This window comes from Panulirus ornatus, chromosome 3 (assembly GCF_036320965.1).
Source record: "Panulirus ornatus isolate Po-2019 chromosome 3, ASM3632096v1, whole genome shotgun sequence".
Taxonomy (NCBI): Eukaryota; Metazoa; Arthropoda; class Malacostraca; order Decapoda; family Palinuridae; genus Panulirus; species Panulirus ornatus.
The window spans coordinates 34543199-34563838 of record NC_092226.1 but is presented as its reverse complement, the minus strand read 5'-3'; the positions used below and the strand labels follow the sequence as shown (position 1 = coordinate 34563838).

Sequence of the window (20640 nt, the reverse complement as noted above, 5' to 3'; positions counted from 1 at the left end):
CTTCAGGAGTAGTGCTACTCCTTCCTTAGCTCTTGTCCTCTCACCAACCCGACTTACTCCCAAGATATTTCAAGGTCATTCTTCCCCTTTACCCTTGTGCTTCATTTCACTCAGAGCCAGAACATCCAGGTTTCTTTCCTCAAACATATTACCCATCTCTCCTCTCTTCTCGTATTGATTACATCCACACACATTTAGACACCCCAATCTGAGCCTTCGAGGAGGATGAGCACTGCTTGCCTAAGCTCATGTTTCCTCTTTCAGAAATTGAAATACAATACGGGACAGACATATAGCTTCCTGATTTTGTTCCATCTTTAACCTTGGACACAGGCTTCAAGATACAAGTAATCTCATATAGTCTAAGTAAGATCCAGTATGATATAGCATGGTTTGTGATCAGAAACGATTTCTGTCCATAGATAGAGACAGATATTTGTATTATATTTCAGATCTCTTTTATGCTAAACTGAGGATCAAGTCAGTGATACAGTAAAGTAATCTCTACAAGCATCCAGAAAACCCAGCTCAAATAGTGAGGCTATGGGTCAGAAGATACTGTTTCATGGAGCATTTACAGTGATGTATGAAGCTTCCACAATTATCTGGTGTGCCGTCTTCATATCTAAGCCTTTGCTAAGCTTAACAGGTTTTCTCCTCTTCATATTTATAGTTTAATAAACTCTTTTTTGTGTTTCATATCATGTATTATGTTTAGCTCATTTTGCCCATTTGTTCTAAAACCAGATCCAGAACCCAATACTATATGCCAGTTTTTCTCATTTGTGCTGGTGTAACCCCACATAGTACATTATCACCTCTCATCTTGTATATGTTAGATATATACAGTAAATAAGATGATTCGTAAGTTAAGATAGTTATGGAAACCATAAGTTCACACATGGCAAATGATATGAGCAAGAAAGATTTCTGGATGGATGTAGTTTTCCTAGAATCTTTACCTATTGAATGCACATTTTCAAAATAAATATGATAAAACAATGAGTGTTCATTATCCAGATGGCAGTATAGAATGTTGGTTTCATGATTTTTATATGGAGAGAATATAGCATGTTCTGTCAAATGTAATGAAAGTTTGAGTAAATGATGATAAGAAAGCTGGATGTAAGCAGGAAAATATTGATGTAATGTTAAGTAACAGGCCTTTCTCAAATTGGAATTTTATTTCCTTTAGCATTATGTACATCCAGTTATTGTGACACATTCTGAAAATTATCACTAAACTTTTTATGTTTTCCTGCTACTTTGTCCATTGGACCTGTTTCTTTCATGTCTACTGACCATTTGGCACATGGTGTTTTACAGTGGAAGTAGAAAGGAAGAGCTTCACTCCATATCTGCTAAATCAGCTTATATAATAATAGCAGTTGTATGAAGCATGGTTGTTAATTCCTGAGACTGGATGTACAGATGTACAGTGATTATGTACAAAACCTTCTGCAGGTGCCATCCTACAATGTGTAGGGAATATCACAGTGAATTTTTTTTTTTCAAAGTAGACAGGTAAGCTCAAGGTATTGCACAAACATTCAGATAAGTCATTCCCCAACACTCTTTTGGTAGAAATAGGGCTCACTTAAAGCTGTCTTGACAGATCTTTATAATAAGATCATCTTAGAGCTCTTGGAAGCCAAATTTTCATAACGGCAGTACCAGCTGTGGGCTTCAATAAATATTGATAAATGTAAATATGGTAATCAATTGTACAATTCGTCATAAAGTGTAAACCATGTTTTCAACCCTGAGTGACACTATCAGAACTCAGGTCCACCCCAACTTGAATTTTCCATTATCCTATTAGGCAGGTTAAAACACCAATACACCCCTCTTCCCTCATCAGAATACTTTGATTTTGGAAAAAGCTGTAGCTTTGTTTTAAATACATCTGTTGTGTTGGTTTCCTTCCAGAAAGTCAGTATATCATATGGGAACTTAAATTTTACACCTTCATTTCCTTCTTGTTTGATAACAATAGCCTTACTTCCGCTCATTGAATGTGAACTTCAAGGGTCCTTTTGGAGAAAATACGAACTTGTAAGCTCGCTCAAGGTCACCATGTTTCCATTCAAGGTTGAATCTGTGGAGAGTCTGTAAGAGACAATTGTTTTGTTATAAAGTTTGATGAATGAGCTTCAAAAGCTTAAAATGTAACATTTGTACAACTCTATCTATAGCCCATGCTTCGCAACCATACAGTATTGTTGGAACTACTGTTCCTTCAGACATACCCATTTTTGCTCCAAGATAATTATATCTCTTTTCACACATTTTTCATTGCTCTCAAAACCTTCATCCCTCTCTCCCACCCTGTGACTCACTTCTGCATTCATGGTTCCATTTGCTGCCAAATCCACTCCTAGGTATTGAAAACTCTTCTTCACTTCCTCCATTTTTTCTCCATTCAAACTTACATATCAACTAACATGTTCCTCAACCCTGCTGAACCTAATAATGTTGCTCTTATTCACATTTACTCTCAGCTTTCTCTTTTCACACACTTCCAAACTCATTCATCAACTTCTGCAGTTTCTCACATGAATTAACCACCAGTGCTGTATCATGAGTGAAAAACAATTGACTCACTTCCAAAGCCCTCACATTCCCAGCATACTGCATACTCACCCCTCTCCCAAACTCTTGCATTTACCATCCCATCCATAAACAATTTAAACAACCATGGTGACATTACACATCCTTCATGCAGGCTGACCTTCACTGAGAACCAATCACTCAACTGTCTTCCTACTCTTACACTTGCTTACACCCTTACAAAAACTTCTCTGCTTCTAGCAGCTTACCTCCCACACCATACATTCTTAAGATCTTCCACAAAGCATCTCCATCAACCCTATCTTATGCCTTCTCCAGATCCATAAATGCCACATATATCTGTTTTTCTAATTATTTCTCACATACATTCTTCAAACTAAACACCTGATCCATACATCCTCTATCCCTTTTTTTCTTCATACTTGATTGCTGTTTCCCATGTCAGTGAGGTAGCACCAGGAAACAAAGGAAGAAAGACACAGCTACTTAAATACACACATACACACACACATACATATATTTTATTTTTTTATTCTTTTATATACTTAATCACTGTCTCCTGCATCAGCGAGGTAGTGCAAGGAAACAGACGAAAAAAATGGCCCAACCCACCCACATAAACATGTATATTCATAAATGCCCACACATGCACATATACATACCTATACATTTCAATGTATACATACATATACAACAACAGACATATACATATATACACATGTACATATTCATACTTGCTGTCTTCATCCATTCCCGTCACCACCCCGTCACACTTGAAATAGCACACACACACACACACACACACACACACACACACACACACACACACACACGCACACCCAACGAGGTAGTCCTAGGAAAAGACAAAAAAAAGGCCACATTCGTTCACACTCAGTCTCTAGCTGTCATGTGTAATGCGCCCAAACCATGGTTCCCTTTCCACATCCAGGCCCCACAAGATTTTCCATGGTTTATCCCAGATGCTTCACATGCCCTGGTTCAGTCCATTGACAGCACATGCACCCCGTATACCACATCATCCCAATTCACTCTATTCCTTGCACGCCCTTCACCCTCCTGTATGTTCAGGCCCCAATCACTCAAAATCTTTTTCACTCCATCCTTCCACCTCCAATTTGGTCTCCTGCTTCTTCTCGTTCCCTCCATCTCTGACACACATATCCTCTTTCAATCTTTCCTCACTTGCTCTCTCCATGTGACCAAACCATTTCAATACACCCTTTTCTGCTCTCTCATCTACACTCTTTTTATACATATACATATGTAGACATATACATATATACACGTGTACATATTCATACTTGCTGCCTTCATCCATTCCTGTTGCCTTCCACGACACATGAAATACCCTTTAGCGAAGTAGTGCCAGGAAAAGAAAAAAAAAAAAATGTCCCATTCGTTCATACTCAGTCTCTAGCTGTCAAGTGTAATGCACCCAAACCATGGCTCCCTTTCCAAATCCATGCCCCAGATGCTTCACATGCCCTGGTTCAATCCATTGACAGCACATTGACCCCGGTATATCACATCATTCCAATTCACTCTATTCCTTGCACACCTTCCACCCTCCTGTATGTTCAGGCCTCGATCGCTCAAAATCTTTTTCATTCCATCCTTCCACCTCCACTTTGGTCTACCGCTTCTCCTTCTTCCCTCCACCTCTGGCATGTGTATTCTCTTTGTCAATATTTTCTCACTCATTCTTTTCTTGTCCAAACCATTTTAACACACCCTCTTCTTCTCTCTCAACCACACTCTTTTTATTACTATACATCTCTCTTACCCTTTCATTACTTACTCAGTCAAACTACCTCACTCCACATACTGTCCTCAAACATTTAATTCAAATCTATCCACCCTCCTCCACACAACCCTATCTATAGCCCATGCCTCACAACCATATAACATTGTCAGAACCACTATTCCTTCAAACATACCCATTTTTGCTCACCTTCCACACATTCTTCACCACTCCCAGAACCTTCACCCCCTCCCCCACCCCATGACTCACTTCTGCTTACATGGTTCTATCCACTGCTAAGTCCACTCTCAGATATCAAAAGCACTTCAGTTCCTTCAGTTTTTCTCCATTCAAACTTACCTCCCACTTAACTTGTCCCTCAACCCTACTGAAGCTAATAATCTTGCTCTTATTCACTTTTACTCTCAACTTTCTTCTTTCACACATTTTACCAAACTCAGTAACCAATCTCTGCAGTTTCTCACCAGCGCTGTATCATCAGCGAACAACAACTGACTCACTTCCCAAGCCCTCTCATCCACAAGAGACTGCATACTTGCCCCTCTCTTCAAAACTCTTGAATTCACCTCCCTAACCACCCCATCCATAAATAGATTAAACAACCATGGAGACATAACACACCCTTGCCACAAACTGACATTTATTGGGAACCATTGACTTTCTTCCTACTCATACACATGCCTTACACCATTGGTAAAAACTTTTCACTGCTTCTAGCAACTTACTTCCCACACCGTATACTCTTAAAACCTTCCACAAAGCATCTCTATCAACCCTATCATATACCTTTACCAGATCCATAAATGCAACATACAAATCCATCTGTTTTTCTAAGTATTTCTCACATACATTTTTCAAAGCAGACACCTGATCCACACATCCTCCTACCACTTCTGAAACCACACTGCTCTTCCCCAATCTGATGCTCTGTACATGCCTTTACCCTCTCAATCAATACCCTCCCATATAATTTCCCAGGAATACTCAACAAACTTGTTCCTCTGTAATTTGAACATTCACCTTTATCCCCTTTGCCTTTGTACAGTGGCACTATGCATGCACTCTGCTAATCCTCAGGCACTTCACCATGATCCATACATACATTGAACATCCTTACGAACTAGTCAGCAACACAGTCACCCCCTTTTTTAATGAATTCCACTGCAATGCCATCCAAACCACCTCTGTTGACCAAACCATTCTCCCTGACCCTCTCACCTCACACACCACCTTTACCAAAACACTTTATATCTGCCTCTACTATCATCAAACACATTGAACAAACCTTCAAAATACTCACTCCATCTCCTTCTCACTTCATCACTACTTGTTATTACCTCTCCATTTCCCCCCTTCACTGATGTTCCCATTTGTTCTCTCGTCTTATGCACTTTATTTACTTCCTTTCAAAATATCTTTTTATTTTCCCTAAAATTTAATGATACTTTCTCACCCCAACTCTCATTTGCCCTCTTTCACTTCTTGCACCTTTCTTATTTTATTTATTATACCTAAACACTGCTTTCTGCATCAGTGAAGTAGCGCCAGGAAACAGACGAAGAATGGCACATCCACTCATATACACATATATATATATATTTAGTGCAAAATTTTTTGTATTAATATCCATCACTAACTTACCCTTGCTACTAAAACATAAAGTTCTTGTTCTGCAATACGTCTTCCTACACACATCCTAGTGCCATGAGAGAAAGGGATAATGGCACAAGGATGTATCTGCCCAAGAGGTCGATGCCGCAACCATCTCTCAGGTATAAACTCACTGTGACGTGGAAACTGTGCTTCATCCCATCCAGACAGTGCATTCATCAAAAACACCAACCACTGTTAAGGGAAGAGGTTCAAATAAAAACCTAATAGAGAGAATGGAAGAATTTTCTTAAACAGTGCTTCACTTAGCATAACTGTGTGCTCATAGTGGACATGGCATGAAGATTGCATGCATTGCAAGCACTTCAGCCCATGAAGTAGTTATTATTTGAGGATTGCTGATTGTAAAACCTTCCTAAACCCATGTACCATCCAGGCATGTACCCAAGATATGAAATTGCCATGATAATAATGAAAAACTCAAAACAATTTTCCTAATGTATACTTAATATTCATTAACTTACAGATCCTATGACTGATGCTTATTATGGTCTCTTAAGCATCTTTGTATTTTAGAGAATTTAACATTTTCTCAAGTTATCTGGATGTTAAAGTAAAAACAAATTGAACATAGCTGTTGTACAGAAGTAAACTTAAAATGATACTTTGGTGACATGAATAGATACAAAAATAAATGGTTTTACAACACAAAGCAACTAATGGCAATAATCAATGGAGTTTTGTATGATAAAACAAATCAATAGGATTTTGAGGATAGAAAATTTTATTATAAACATGTCATTGTTTTAGGAAGATGGCAAAACAGATAAGGTTGTTCCACTGGTCACTAGTGGAATGCATATGCATAAAATTATAGGCCTTATTTTTTTGTGATAAGTACAGACCAAATCAAATAAGTGAGTATATGTATCATCGTAAGAAAATGAGGCTATTTTTTATCTTTTGTTTTTGAGTGATTTAAGGGGTTAGTTACATAAATAATTTCATTGGGTATATTTATCCCCTTTGCCTTTGTACAAAGGCAAAGGGGATAAAGGTGAGTGTTCAAATTATACAGGAGTTGTGGGAGTATGTGATAGAATGTAAGAAAGTAAATTCTCGATTAATATGGGTAAAACTGAAAGTTGATGGAGAGAGATGGGTGATTATAGGTGCATATGCACCTGGGCATGAGAAGAAAGATCATGAGAGGCAAGTGTTTTGGGAGCAGCTGAATGAGTGTATTAGTGGTTTTGATGCACGAGACCAGGTTATAGTGATGGGTGATTTGAATGCAAAGGTGAGTAATGTGGCAGTTGAGGGAATAATTGGTGTACATGGGGTGTTCAGTGTTGTAAATGGAAATGGTGAAGAGCGTGTAGATTTATGTGCTGAAAAAAGGACTGGTGATTGGGAATACCTGGTTTAAAAAGCGAGATATACATAATTATATGTACGTAAGAAGGAGAGATGGCCAGAGAGCGTTATTGGATTACGTGTTAATTGACAGGCGCGCGAAAGAGAGACTTTTGGATGTTAATGTGCTGAGAGGTGCAACTGGAGGGATGTCTGATCATTATCTTGTGGAGGCTAAGTGAAGATTTGTATGGGTTTTCAGAAAAGAAGAGTGAATGTTGGGGTGAAGAGGGTGGTGAGAGTAAGTGAGCTTGGGAAGGAGACTTGTGTGAGGAAGTACCAGGAGAGACTGAGTACAGATTGGAAAAAGGTGAGAACAATGGAAGTAAGGGGAGTGGGGGAGGAATGGGATGTATTTAGGGAATCAGTGATGGATTGCGCAAAAGATGCTTGTGGCATGAGAAGAGTGGGAGGTGGGTTGATTAGAAAGGGTAGTGAGTGGTGGGATGAAGAAGTAAGATTATTAGTGAAAGAGAAGAGAGAGGTATTTGGACGATTTTTGCAGGGAAAAAATGCAATTGAGTGGGAGATGTATAAAAGAAAGAGACAGGAGGTCAAGAGAAAGGTGCAAGAGGTGAAAAAGAGGGCAAATGAGAGTTGGGGTGAGAGAGTATCATTAAATTTTAGGGAGAATAAAAAGATATTCTGGAAGGAGGTAAATAAAGTGCGTAAGACAAGGGAGCAAATGGGAACTTCCGTGAAGGGCGCAAATGGGGAGGTGATAACAAGTAGTGGTGATGTGAGAAAGAGATGGAGTGAGTATTTTGAAGGTTTGTTGAATGTGTTTGATGATAGAGTGGCAGATATAGGGTGTTTTGGTCGAGGTGGTGTGCAAAGTGAGAGGGTTAGGGAAAATGATTTGGTAAACAGAGAAGAGGTAGTAAAAGCTTTGCGGAAGATGAAAGCCGGCAAGGCAGCAGGTTTGGATGGTATTGCAGTGGAATTTATTAAAAAAGGGGGTGACTGTATTATTGACTGGTTGGTAAGGTTATTTAATGTATGTATGACTCATGGTGAGGTGCCTGAGGATTGGCGGAATGCGTGCATAGTGCCATTGTACAAAGGCAAAGGGGATAAGAGTGAGTGCTCAAATTTCAGAGGTATAAGTTTGTTGAGTATTCCTGGTAAATTATATGGGAGGGTATTGATTGAGAGGGTGAAGGCATGTACAGAGCATCAGATTGGGGAAGAGCAGTGTGGTTTCAGAAGTGGTAGAGGATGTGTGGATCAGGTGTTTGCTTTGAAGAATGTATGTGAGAAATACTTAGAAAAGCAAATGGATTTGTATGTAGCATTTATGGATCTGGAGAAGGCATATGATAGAGTTGATAGAGATGCTCTGTGGAAGGTATTAAGAATATATGGTGTGGGAGGAAAGTTGTTAGAAGCAGTGAAAAGTGTTTATCGAGGTTGTAAGGCATGTGTACGTGTAGGAAGAGAGGAAAGTGATTGGTTCTCAGTGAATGTAGGTTTGCGGCAGGGGTGTGTGATGTCTCCATGGTTGTTTAATTTGTTTATGGATGGGGTTGTTAGGGAGGTGAATGCAAGAGTTTTGGAAAGAGGGGCAAGTATGAAGTCTGTTGTGGATGAGAGAGCTTGGGAAGTGAGTCAGTTGTTGTTCGCTGATGATACAGCGCTGGTGGCTGATTCATGTGAGAAACTGCAGAAGCTGGTGACTGAGTTTGGTAAAGTGTGTGAAAGAAGAAAGTTAAGAGTAATTGTGAATAAAAGCAAGGTTATTAGGTACAGTAGGGTTGAGGGTCAAGTCAATTGGGAGGTAAGTTTGAATGGAGAAAAACTGGAGGAAGTAAAGTGTTTTAGATATCTGGGAGTGGATCTGGCAGCGGATGGAACCATGGAAGCGGAAGTGGATCATAGGGTGGGGGAGGGGGCGAAAATCCTGGGAGCCTTGAAGAATGTGTGGAAGTTGAGAACATTATCTCGGAAAGCAAAAATGGGTATGTTTGAAGAAATAGTGGTTCCAACAATTTTGTATGGTTGCGAGGCGTGGGCTATGGATAGAGTTGTGCGCAGGAGGGTGGATGTGCTGGAAATGAGATGTTTGAGGACAATGTGTGGTGTGAGGTGGTTTGATCAAGTAAGTAACGTAAAGGTAAGAGAGATGTGTGGAAATAAAAAGAGCGTGGTTGAGAGAGCAGAAGAGGGTGTTTTGAAATGGTTTGGGCATATGGAGAGAATGAGTGAGGAAAGATTGACCAAGAGGATATATGTGTCGGAGGTGGAGGGAACAAGGAGAAGTGGGAGACAAAATTGGAGGTGGAAAGATGGTGTGAAAAAGATTTTGTGTGATCGGGGCCTGAACATGCAGGAGGGTGAAAGGAGGGCAAGGAATAGAGTGAATTGGATCGATGTGGTATACCGGGGTTGACGTGCTGTCAGTGGATTGAATCAGGGCATGTGAAGCATCTGGGGTAAACCATGGAAAGCTGTGTAGGTATGTATATTTGCGTGTGTGGACGTGTATGTATATACATGTGTATGGGGGTGGGTTGGGCCATTTCTTTCGTCTGTTTCCTTGCACTACCTCGCAAATGTGGGAGACAGCGACAAAGCAAAAAAAAAAAAAAAAAAAATAAGTTTTTTGAGTATTCCTGGGAAATTATATGGGCGGGGGGGGGGGGACAGTGTGGTTTCAGAAGTGGTACAGGATGTGTGGATCAGGTGTTTACTTTGAAGAATGTTTGTGAGAAATACTTAGAAAAACAGTTGGGTTTGTATGTAGCATTTATGGATCTGGAAAAGGCATATGATAGGGTTGATAGAGATGCTTTGTGGAAGGTTTTAAGAGTATATGGTGTGAGAGGTAAGTTGCTAGAAGCAGTGAAATGTTTTTACCAAGAATGTAAGGCATGTGTATGAGTAGGAAGAGAGGAAAGTAATTGGTTCCCAGTAAATGTTGGTTTGCGGCAGGGGTGCATGATGTCTCCATTGTTGTTTGATTTGTTTACGGATGGGGTTGTTAGGGAGGTGAATGCAAGAGTTTTTGAGAGGGGCAAGTATGCAGTCTGTTGTGGATGAGAGGGCTTGGGAAGTGAGTCAGTTATTGTTTGCTGATGATACAGTGCTAGTGGCTGATTCGGGGAAAAAACTGCAGAAGTTGGTGACTACGTTTGGTAAAGTGTGTGAAAGGAGAAAGTTGAGAGTAAATGTAAATAAGAGCAAGGTTATTAGGTTCAATAGGGTTGAGAGGCAAGTTATTTGGGAGGTAAGTTTGAATGGAGAAAAATTGGAGGAAGTGAAGTGTTTTAGATATCTGGGAGTAGACTTAGCAACGGATGGAACCATGTAAGCAGAAGTGTGTCACAGGGTGGGGGAGTGGGCGAAGGTTCTGGGAGCGATGAAGAATGTGTGGAAGGTGAAAATGTTATCTTGGAGAGCAAAAATGGGTATGTTTGAAGGAATAGTGGTTCCTACGATGTTATGTGATTGTGAGGCATGGGTTATAGATAGGGTTATGCAGAGGAGGGTGGATGTGTTGGAAATGAAATGTTTTAGGACAATATGTGGTGTGAGGTGGTTTGATTAAGTAATGAAAGGGTAAGAGGGATGTGTGGTAATCAAAAGAGTGTGGTTGAGAGAGCAGAAGAGGGTGTGTTGAATTGGTTTGGACACATGGAGAGAATGAATGAGGAAAGATTGACAAAGAGGATATATGTGTCAGAGGTAGAGGGAATGAGGAGAAGCAGGAGACCAAATTGGAGGTGGAAGGATGGAGTGAAAAGGTTTTGAGCAATCAGGTCCTGAACTTACAGGAGGGTGAAAGGCGTGGAAGGAATAGAGTGAATTGGAATGGTGTGGTGTCAGTGGATTGAACCAGGGCATGTGAAGCATCTGGGATAAAACTTGAAAAGGGAGCTGTGATTTGGGTGCATTACTCACGACAGCTAGAGACCGAGTATAAATGAATGTAGCCCTTTTGTCTTTTCCTTGCACTACCTCTCTAGGGGGAATGCTGTTTCCTGTGTGGCAGGGTGGTGACAGGAATGGATGAAGGCTGCAAATATGAATATTTACATGAGTATATATGTATATGTCTGTGTATGTATGTGTATGTATACGTTGAAATGTATATGTATGTATCTGTCTGTGTATGGGTGTTTATGTATATATCTGTATATTAGTCATTGGGCCATTCTTCATCTGTTTCCTTGCACTACCTCGCTGATGCAGGAAACACCGATTAAGTATAATGAAAATGAATATGATATTTATTGTATTGTGTATTGCTCAAGGGAAAGCAATTGCCCATCAAATCTTCTTAGGTATGCCCTGGGTTGTACCATCTGTTACTATGATAGGCATGCTTCTGCATTGAAAATGTAGTCATCATTTATAAGACCAGTGCTGAAAGATGTTAAAAACAGAAGCTGGGAAAAAAGATTTCCCTCCCATACAAACATAAACATTCACCAAGAAGAAATAAGTAAAATTAGTTTAAATTTTGAAGTTTGCTTCATATGCTCAACTTGGTCTTTGATACCACATGTTTGTCAGCTCTGAAGATGCTACGAAAAAAGAAATTTACTAAATCAAAGGAAATTTCTTGGAAGTTTAAAGGAGACTGATGTACACTTTTACAGATCTGAAGAGATCGTCAGTTTCACTACTGATATTCTTTCATAAGAAAATATCCAAAGTGTCAACTTCTGGCAGTGATTAAGCAAGATGAATTCTTTGGCTGATGCAAGACAAAGTTATCATAAAAGATGACTGATAGCTTAAACTGGAACAAACATTCCTTTTGAGGATAAAAGGTTACACTTAAATCAAGAAATGTAATACTGAAAAAAAATCCATTTCTGTTTGATAAGCATTCAGTTTTGAACACAGACTGTATGAGAAGCTTAAAATTTCTTTGCTCGCTTAAATGTACAAACAAGACAAACTAGGTTATAAATTAAAATCTTGCATGTACCTTCCATAACCTAGAGCCAAAATATATATGTACATAGAGAATCCATTGAAAATTAGTGTAATCCAGATACTGTATTGCATTTAGTACTTTGAGACCACCTAACTGGAAAAATGTTCCTGACCAAGTAGTCTTGTTTAATCCTTTCAGTGCAGGTAACAGTGTGATACAAACAAGAAAGGAGTCAAAGATTGCTACATGTGCTCATCTTTTTTCTGGTTACTGTTTCACCTCTTTGTTAATTTTGAGGATGGTGAAAAAGAGATTAACACATGGAAATTTACAGGAGAGATTTGAAGGAGATTGAATGAAGACATCTGCAAATCTCCTGAAGACATAATGATTTTCACCTCATTCCTGTTAATCTTTCTTGAGAAAATATCCAAAGATCAACTTTTGGCTGTATTTAAACAAGAGAAGTTCTTTTAAGGATGTAAGAACAAGTAGCAAAAACAGACGCCAGTTTAGAACTGAAACAAACATTACTTTTGAAGATGAAATGGAGGAATTAGCATAAATAATGTTGGTAATATAAAAAGGCCATTTTTATTTAAAAAGGGTTCAGTTTTGAGCTCATGCTTTATGTGATGCTTCATATTTTTTAAAAACCAGGTGTGGGATAATCTGGATTTTCATTCAATAAAGTATTGCCAATGATTACCACTTATCCACTGTGCTACGCCTTGTTCTTGAAATCATACATTGATATAGATGAGGGGAGTAAATCAAGGGCACTTCCAAAAGATAAGGTTGTGGATATATTTTTTTACAGTGATAATAGTGATATTAAGATTGTAAGTAATAATGACAAATGAAATTCTGTGACTTGGGTAATGGATACTACCAATTCCTAATTTGCAGTGGGCTCTACTTGGAAACCCTGTCTTAAGTCAAGGCACCAGAAATTGAGCAACTGAAACCCAATATGTGAGGGGGGATGGTTTACATTCAAGAGCAAAACTTTTCTTTCTGTAACTCTTATGTATGGAATATACATGCAACAAGAACAAAATATACTGTACCATACTGTACTACTCATTTATTTTAGTTTTATTTATGTATTTTTCTGATATCATATCCCTTTAAGCTGAGGTTGGGAGAGTTTCTACATCCCCATAACCACCTTCCCTTTCAGTTGCAGTTGGGAGGGTGCTTCATCCCATACCACACCCCTTTCCATGTCTGGGTAATTCCACAATGACTCTGGGGGATCTAATCCCCCATGATAATGCAGAAAATGTGGTGTGAGGATTTGAAGAGGTGGTGCAGTGGAATGGGTGGAGTGAGGGTCACTGGGAGGGAGTGGAAGTCGTCCTACATTTATGTATGACATCCCTGAATTATCTGAATGGCAACTGTTTCAAGAGAACATGAAGGAAAAATTTCCAAGGCATTTTGAAAACACTATCCAGGGCAAGCTGTGTGGTAAATTTTTTTTCTATAAATCTCCTTGTAGCTACATGAAAGACCTGCAAGATCTTTAACCCTTTCATTGCACATTATCCTGTTTTGTATATTCCCAGTAAGAAAGAAGAGATACCTTACAGAAGATCTTATCATAGATTAAAGAAGAAAATACTGAAAAGGATTGAATTTTTTCCTTTATAAATTGATGTGGGAAAGTGTATTGTATTGATGGGTGTGGGCCTTGGCTGGTTGCATGGATCCTCCTTAGTCATTTACTGATTTACCTAAGAAAATATGTGATAAAGAGTGATTTATTCTACATACACATAAACATATTACACTCTTGTATTTTTACCAGGCATGATTTCATGATCCTATATTATTTACATATTTTACGTAATGTTTGTTTTATACACATTTTATACATTTTTTTTTTTTTTTTTATACTTTGTCGCTGTCTCCCGCGTTTGCGAGGTAGCGCAAGGAAACAGACGAAAGAAATGGCCCAACCCCCCCCCATACACATGTATATACATACGTCCATACACGCAAATATACATACCTACACAGCTTTCCATGGTTTACCCCAGACGCTTCACATGCCTTGATTCAATCCACTGACAGCACGTCAACCCCGGTATACCACATCGCTCCAATTCACTCTATTCCTTGCCCTCCTTTCACCCTCCTGCATGTTCAGGCCCCGATCACACAAAATCTTTTTCACTCCATCTTTCCACCTCCAATTTGGTCTCCCTCTTCTCCTTGCTCCCTCCACCTCCGACACATATATCCTCTTGGTCAATCTTTCCTCACTCATCCTCTCCATGTGCCCAAACCACTTCAAAACACCCTCTTCTGCTCTCTCAACCACGCTCTTTTTATTTCCACACATCTCTCTTACCCTTACGTTACTCACTCGATCAAACCACCTCACACCACACATTGTCCTCAAACATCTCATTTCCAGCACATCCATCCTCCTGCGCACAACTCTATCCATAGCCCACGCCTCGCAACCATACAACATTGTTGGAACCACTATTCCTTCAAACATACCCATTTTTGCTTTCCGAGATAATGTTCTCGACTTCCACACATTCTTCAAGGCCCCCAGAATTTTCGCCCCCTCCCCCACCCTATGATCCACTTCCGCTTCCATAGTTCCATCCGCTGCCAGATCCACTCCCAGATATCTAAAACACTTCACTTCCTCCAGTTTTTCTCCATTGAAACTCACCTCCCAATTGACTTGACCCTCAACCCTACTGTACCTAATAACCTTGCTCTTATTCACATTTACTCTTAACTTTCTTCTTCCACACACTTTACCAAACTCAGTCACCAGCTTCTGCAGTTTCTCACATGAATCAGCCACCAGCGCTGTATCATCAGCGAACAACAACTGACTCACTTCCCAAGCTCTCTCATCCCCAACAGACTTCATACTTGCCCCTCCTTCCAAAACTCTTGCATTTACCTCCCTAACAACCCCATCCATAAACAAATTAAACAACCTTCATCAAAAATATATATTCATTCATATTGTACTAGAACACTGTTTCCCGCATTGGCAAGGTAGTGCCGGGAAGCAGACAAAGACATACCCACTCATAGATACATACACGCCCATACTCGTACATATACTCATGGGTGGGATCTATGTCCTTAAAGTGGGACAAAATCTTGTGTATATGGTAGAATACGTAGTTGTAAAGTGGTTTGTAGTTGGGCATGTTTCTGCCCTTTCTTCTAAGGGTTTTTCTGTTTCGAATTGAATTAGTTCCTTACCTCTCAAGTCCTCAGAATTAAACACCAGCAACTAAAGCCACATCTTTAATTTTTGCAAAGCCAGTATTGTTGGCAACTAGCAGTTTTCTGGATCTGTGCCATTGTTTAAACCTGCCCGAAATATGAGAAACCATGTGCACACACACACAGACACACAGACCATACTTTAATCTGTATAACTTTTCACGATTTTAAGTTATTATGATTTCTACATAATTCCTGAATTAGGGGCTTATTCTCCTTATCTATACCTTAGAGGAGCCCACCTTGGGTAATATACCTTGCAGTACATCTTGGTACATGGGAAGGCCGATTATAGGAGACCTGATATCCTAGGAGGAGGTTAACTGTGATGTTTTGCCTAGATTGTGGTGAAACAGGGGAAGACATCTCCCTACTTACTTTTAACTCTGGCTCATCTGCTGGCAGGAAAAAAAGAAGATGAGAAGAACCACCATGTGGCATGAGGAAGTATAATGCCATAGAGATTTTACAGGTAAGTGTGAAGAGGGAAAAAATTCTGTACCATTTGAAATGAATGGCAACGCTGGAGCTGAGTTCTATAAAAAAAAAATAGGGTTTCTTGACACTTAAGCAAGATTATTTACTGATAACAGATATCAATGAAGCATTTGTCTAGCCTTGAATTGAAGTTATTGATAATCTTTGTATTCTCGTGTTGCTATTACATTTCCTTACTTATCATTATTTCTGGTCACTGAACCTCTGTCTAGGTTGAAGATATTTTCATATGTTTTGTTGTCAAAATTAGTTCATAGTTTGAAAGCATCTATTAGGTCTCCTTTGTTGTGTGTGCTTTTTTAAAGAGGTTAATTTTAGGTTTGTGAGTCTTTCATTATAAGGGTAGTTTCTGAAAGGAACATTTAGCTTGATTCCTCTTCTTTGAATTCATTCTAATTTTTCTTAATCTGTGATCAGGTTTGGCAGCTAGGTTTGAAGAGCATTCTCCAAGTGAAGTCTAACCTAGGCATTAAAAGTGTTGAGTATTGTATCCTTATAGTTTATATTTCTTGCCACAAATCCTAACTTCATGTTGTCTTTGTTGTATGCAGCTAGGCACTATTTTCTATATTTAAGGTCTTTACTGACAATCAGTAAAGTACTTTGCATATATTTGTGTTGAAATCCATATGCTGTCTCTGATGATTCCATCAGTTTGTCTAAATACCCTTGAATCAATAGGCAGTTTTCCTATGATTGGGCTATATTGAATGAGTCTTGTTTTGCCCTGCTTTTCAAGTGAAACCAGTCAGATGTTTCCTTATTTTATACCACTTGTTGTTCCCTGCTAATCAAATGCAGAATCAGTCTTTTATGTGGTGATTTTTAATTTTACTTAGCAATCTTTTCCATAGCACTTTGTCAAAAGCTTTACTAAATTCCAAATATATGATATCAGAGGATACTTTAGAGTCAGTTGATATATCTGTGACTAAGAATTCAACTGAGAAGAGTAATGGCAGTGTACACGTCTTGATTGGCTGTTGATTAACCCTTTCAATGCTGTGGTTGTCAGTCTACTGTTACATAGTGGGGTGCTATGAATGTTAATGTACCAACTTAATTTCCCATGATACATTGAATTCTGTACATATCCTAGGCTCTTCTGGGTGGCCATAGATGGGAATACAAACGAGTCACTGAAGCTGCCTAAAGGCCTCAGCAACCTGTCACTGACCATGCTAGGTAGTTGTGTGCCTTTTTATGGGACTTGCTATGACTGTGGTGCTGGCTGTTGCTTATAGTGCCCACTGCTGCACCCATGAAGCCTTTACTTAAGATGGCCAGTCTGATGAATATTGTGTTTTCCCTAAACTACAGATTCTTAATATTTAGTTCACATGACATGAATATTGGTTCTGATCATTTTTCTGCACTTAATCATAAAACAGAAAAGTTATGAAATGTAAGCGAATGTATCTTTAACGTGTAGAATCAGCCATTCTGACAGATAATGTGGTTTCTTAATTCTTAAGAAAATGCTGTTTTTATTTGCAGTGGTGCACCTTTTCATAAAAAAGATATATTTTGCACATTGTGGTGAATTCAGAAGAAATCAAATGCACATCAAAAGCATTGTGAGATCTGGCCTAATCTGGAAGCAGGTGGTGCTTTGATCTGTGTAAGCTTTCAAATATCCTAAACATAATTTTGACCTCTGATTCACGGACCAAAAGTTGTTACACAAAAGTTACAAAAGATTTGCCATCTTTCCCTAATATGTCCACTATGAGCTTCTTGCAGTTTTGCTAATATGAGCACAAAAGAAGAAACAAATAAAGTAACATAGAAACATTCCTGTGGAAAACAATGACAATAAAATCTTTGCTTCATGCATAATTCTACCTTTTGCATGTGGTATGCTGTGTTCAGTGATGGAGTAGTGCTTTAAAAAAATTTGAGAATACTGCATGGTTGATCTTTTTTAATCATAACCTCTCAATAGCTGAATTTAGCCCACTTAACTTTCTATGAAATCAGTTTATAAGCCAGTCACCTAACTTTGGTGTAACCAGTTCATGGAGGCAATTTGGTTTGGTCCAAACCTAAACAGTGCTTGTGAGTTCAGTGGTATAAAATGTAGAAAACACTCAGAAAATCAACAAACAAAATAAGATTATCAACAGATTTATATACAGGGGTGATATATTGCAAGATGATAAACTTGCTTTGCCTGACTCAAATTATACAAGGTACAATTGTGCAGCTGTGACATTATGATTTAAGCAATTTCTATTTTTTGAAGTAAGGAGTAAGATCTGGCCTTAGATAATTTTACCAGCACTTAAAACCACTCAGAATCATTAATGTTAGTATGACTGCAGACATAATCTGTTATGTGCATGTAATGAAATAATTATGCAAGACAATCCAGCAACAGTACCATGAATGAAATGTATGAGTATTCTACAATGCAATGACAAATGTCAGATATTTGCACCAATATACTTGTAGTTTATAATGACAGTTACAGTAAAATGTATTAAAAATGATTTACTTACTCCTTTTTGTAAAGTATAGCCACCGAGTTCTACATCCTCTTGAAGGATTCGTACAGGCCCAAACATTGGCGGCATTAGTCTACACGTTAAATCATAAAAACAAGTTAATCAGTTTTAAGAAATGCTGTTATTAGGTTTATATCAATAAAACAAAAGTTTTGAAAATATATGATTTGAAAACAAGATGATAATAAAAGTAAAGCATAGAATACATATAATTTTTCTGTTTATATATCTTCAACTCCTTCCTATTTACATAGGGTGGATCAAGTGCATACAACCTCTTGATTTACTTGTATACATCACCACATTCAAAGCAAAGATGACCAATGACTGCAACAACAGTGATACAATTAGCTTATGAAGTACAATCAAAAACATTCCTGCCCCATCCCCACATAAAATACTTCAATATATTTGTCTGTCTATACCTCTGATGCCCATTCCCTTTGGGAACTCCAATCAAAGGAAAGGCCATGGCAAAAGAGTCTCCACTTCTCCCTGTCCGTTCATACCTCCCTTCCATTCATTATTCTGCACATTCTCCCTCCAGTTCTTTTCTGCCCTATTTTCCATCTGGCTCTAAATAATGTGTCCATTTTTTCATGGTATACATTTTATTGTATCTGCAAGCACAGCACCTGGTTCAATCCAATGACAGCATGTTGACCCCGGTATATCTCTTTGTTCCAATTCACTGTATTCCTTACACGCCTATCACCCTCCTGTAAGTTCAGGCCCTGATCGCTCAAAATCTTTTCACTCCATCCTTCCACCTCCAATTTGGTCTCCCACTTCTCCTCATTCCCTCCATATATATATATCCTCTCTGTCAATCCACATGACCAAACCATTTCAATACACCCTCTTCTGCTCTCTCAACCACACTCTTTTTATTACCACACATCTCTCTTCCCTTTCATTACTTACTCGATCAAACCACCTCACTCAACGTATTGTCCTCAAACATCTCATTTCCAACACATCCTCCCTCCTCCGCACAACCCTATTTATAGCCCACGCCTCGCAACCTCTGTAATTTGAACTCTCACCTTTATCCCCCTTGCCTTTGTACAATGGCAAACGCGGGAGACAGCGACAAAGTATAATAAAAAAAAATAAAAATATATATAGATATATATTATCCCTGGGGATAGGGGAGAAAGAATACTTCCCACATATTCCCTGCGTGTCGTAGAAGGCGACTAAAAGGGAAGGGAGCGGGGGCTGGAAATCCTCCCCTCTCATTTTCTTTTTTAATTTTCCAAAAAAAGGAACAGAGAAGGGGTCAGGTGAGGATATTCCCTCAAAGGCCCAGTCCTCTGTAAATGAAACATGTTGATGTTTTAGGTTGAATCAAAGTCCAGGGTCACTCATATTATAAAATGAATTTTTTCTTACAAACTGACAGCTTCATTTCTATATGATGGACCATATCTAGGTATTTGTCAATTGCTTCCCCAAGTAGAAAATGTAACCTTATTGATTTTTGCATCTACAGGTCTCAATTTAAGATTGCTTACACTCTAAGTATTATTATATGCATCTGTTGATGATTTCATTTTTACAGAACTTGATGTTCATTATGCATTATGCTGTATTCGTTACACATGCATTCAGAGTGACCCACATTGATTTTAGAATTAGTTGGGTAATGTTTGAGGTTATTAATGGTGTAAATAGTATTTTATATGTGCTTTTTTTTCTAAATAATTTGTTGTATATTACCCAGATATTGTTACAGGGTTGTGTTCAAAGCGACATAGCTTACTTCTGGGGTCAGAGGGTCAAAGTTAATTTGTACTGTCACTGTATACAGAATTTTGTATATATCTCCCAGTGAATGTAATTGTATCTTCATTAAGTGGATTTGCCATCAACAGATTATATCTTCTTGATATCAGGGCATGTATATATATATATATATATATATATATTTTTTTTTTTGCTTTGTCGCTGTCTCCCACGTTTGCGAGGTAGCGCAAGGAAACAGACGAAAGAAATGGCCCAACCCACCCCCATACACATGTATATACATACGTCCACACACGCAAATATACATACCTACACAGCTTTCCATGGTTTATCCCAGACGCTTCACATGC

At 38.7% G+C, this 20640-nt stretch overlaps 1 protein-coding gene across 2 annotated transcripts in view; it reads right to left on the bottom strand.

Moving 5' to 3' along the window:
- Nucleotides 1-1165: 1165 nt before the first annotated feature.
- LOC139761985 (probable cytochrome P450 301a1, mitochondrial) overlaps nt 1166-20640 on the bottom strand; it is a 125067-nt gene continuing 105592 nt past the window's right edge. For both annotated transcript variants that reach the window (XM_071686758.1, XM_071686768.1), the window contains exons 9-11: nt 18536-18614; nt 5996-6199; nt 1166-2109 (exon numbers count right to left, since the gene is read on the bottom strand). In XM_071686758.1, the coding sequence (XP_071542859.1) occupies nt 1999-2109; nt 5996-6199; nt 18536-18614 (394 nt within the window). In that variant the 3' untranslated portion in view covers nt 1166-1998. The remainder of the gene's footprint in view (nt 2110-5995; nt 6200-18535; nt 18615-20640) is intronic.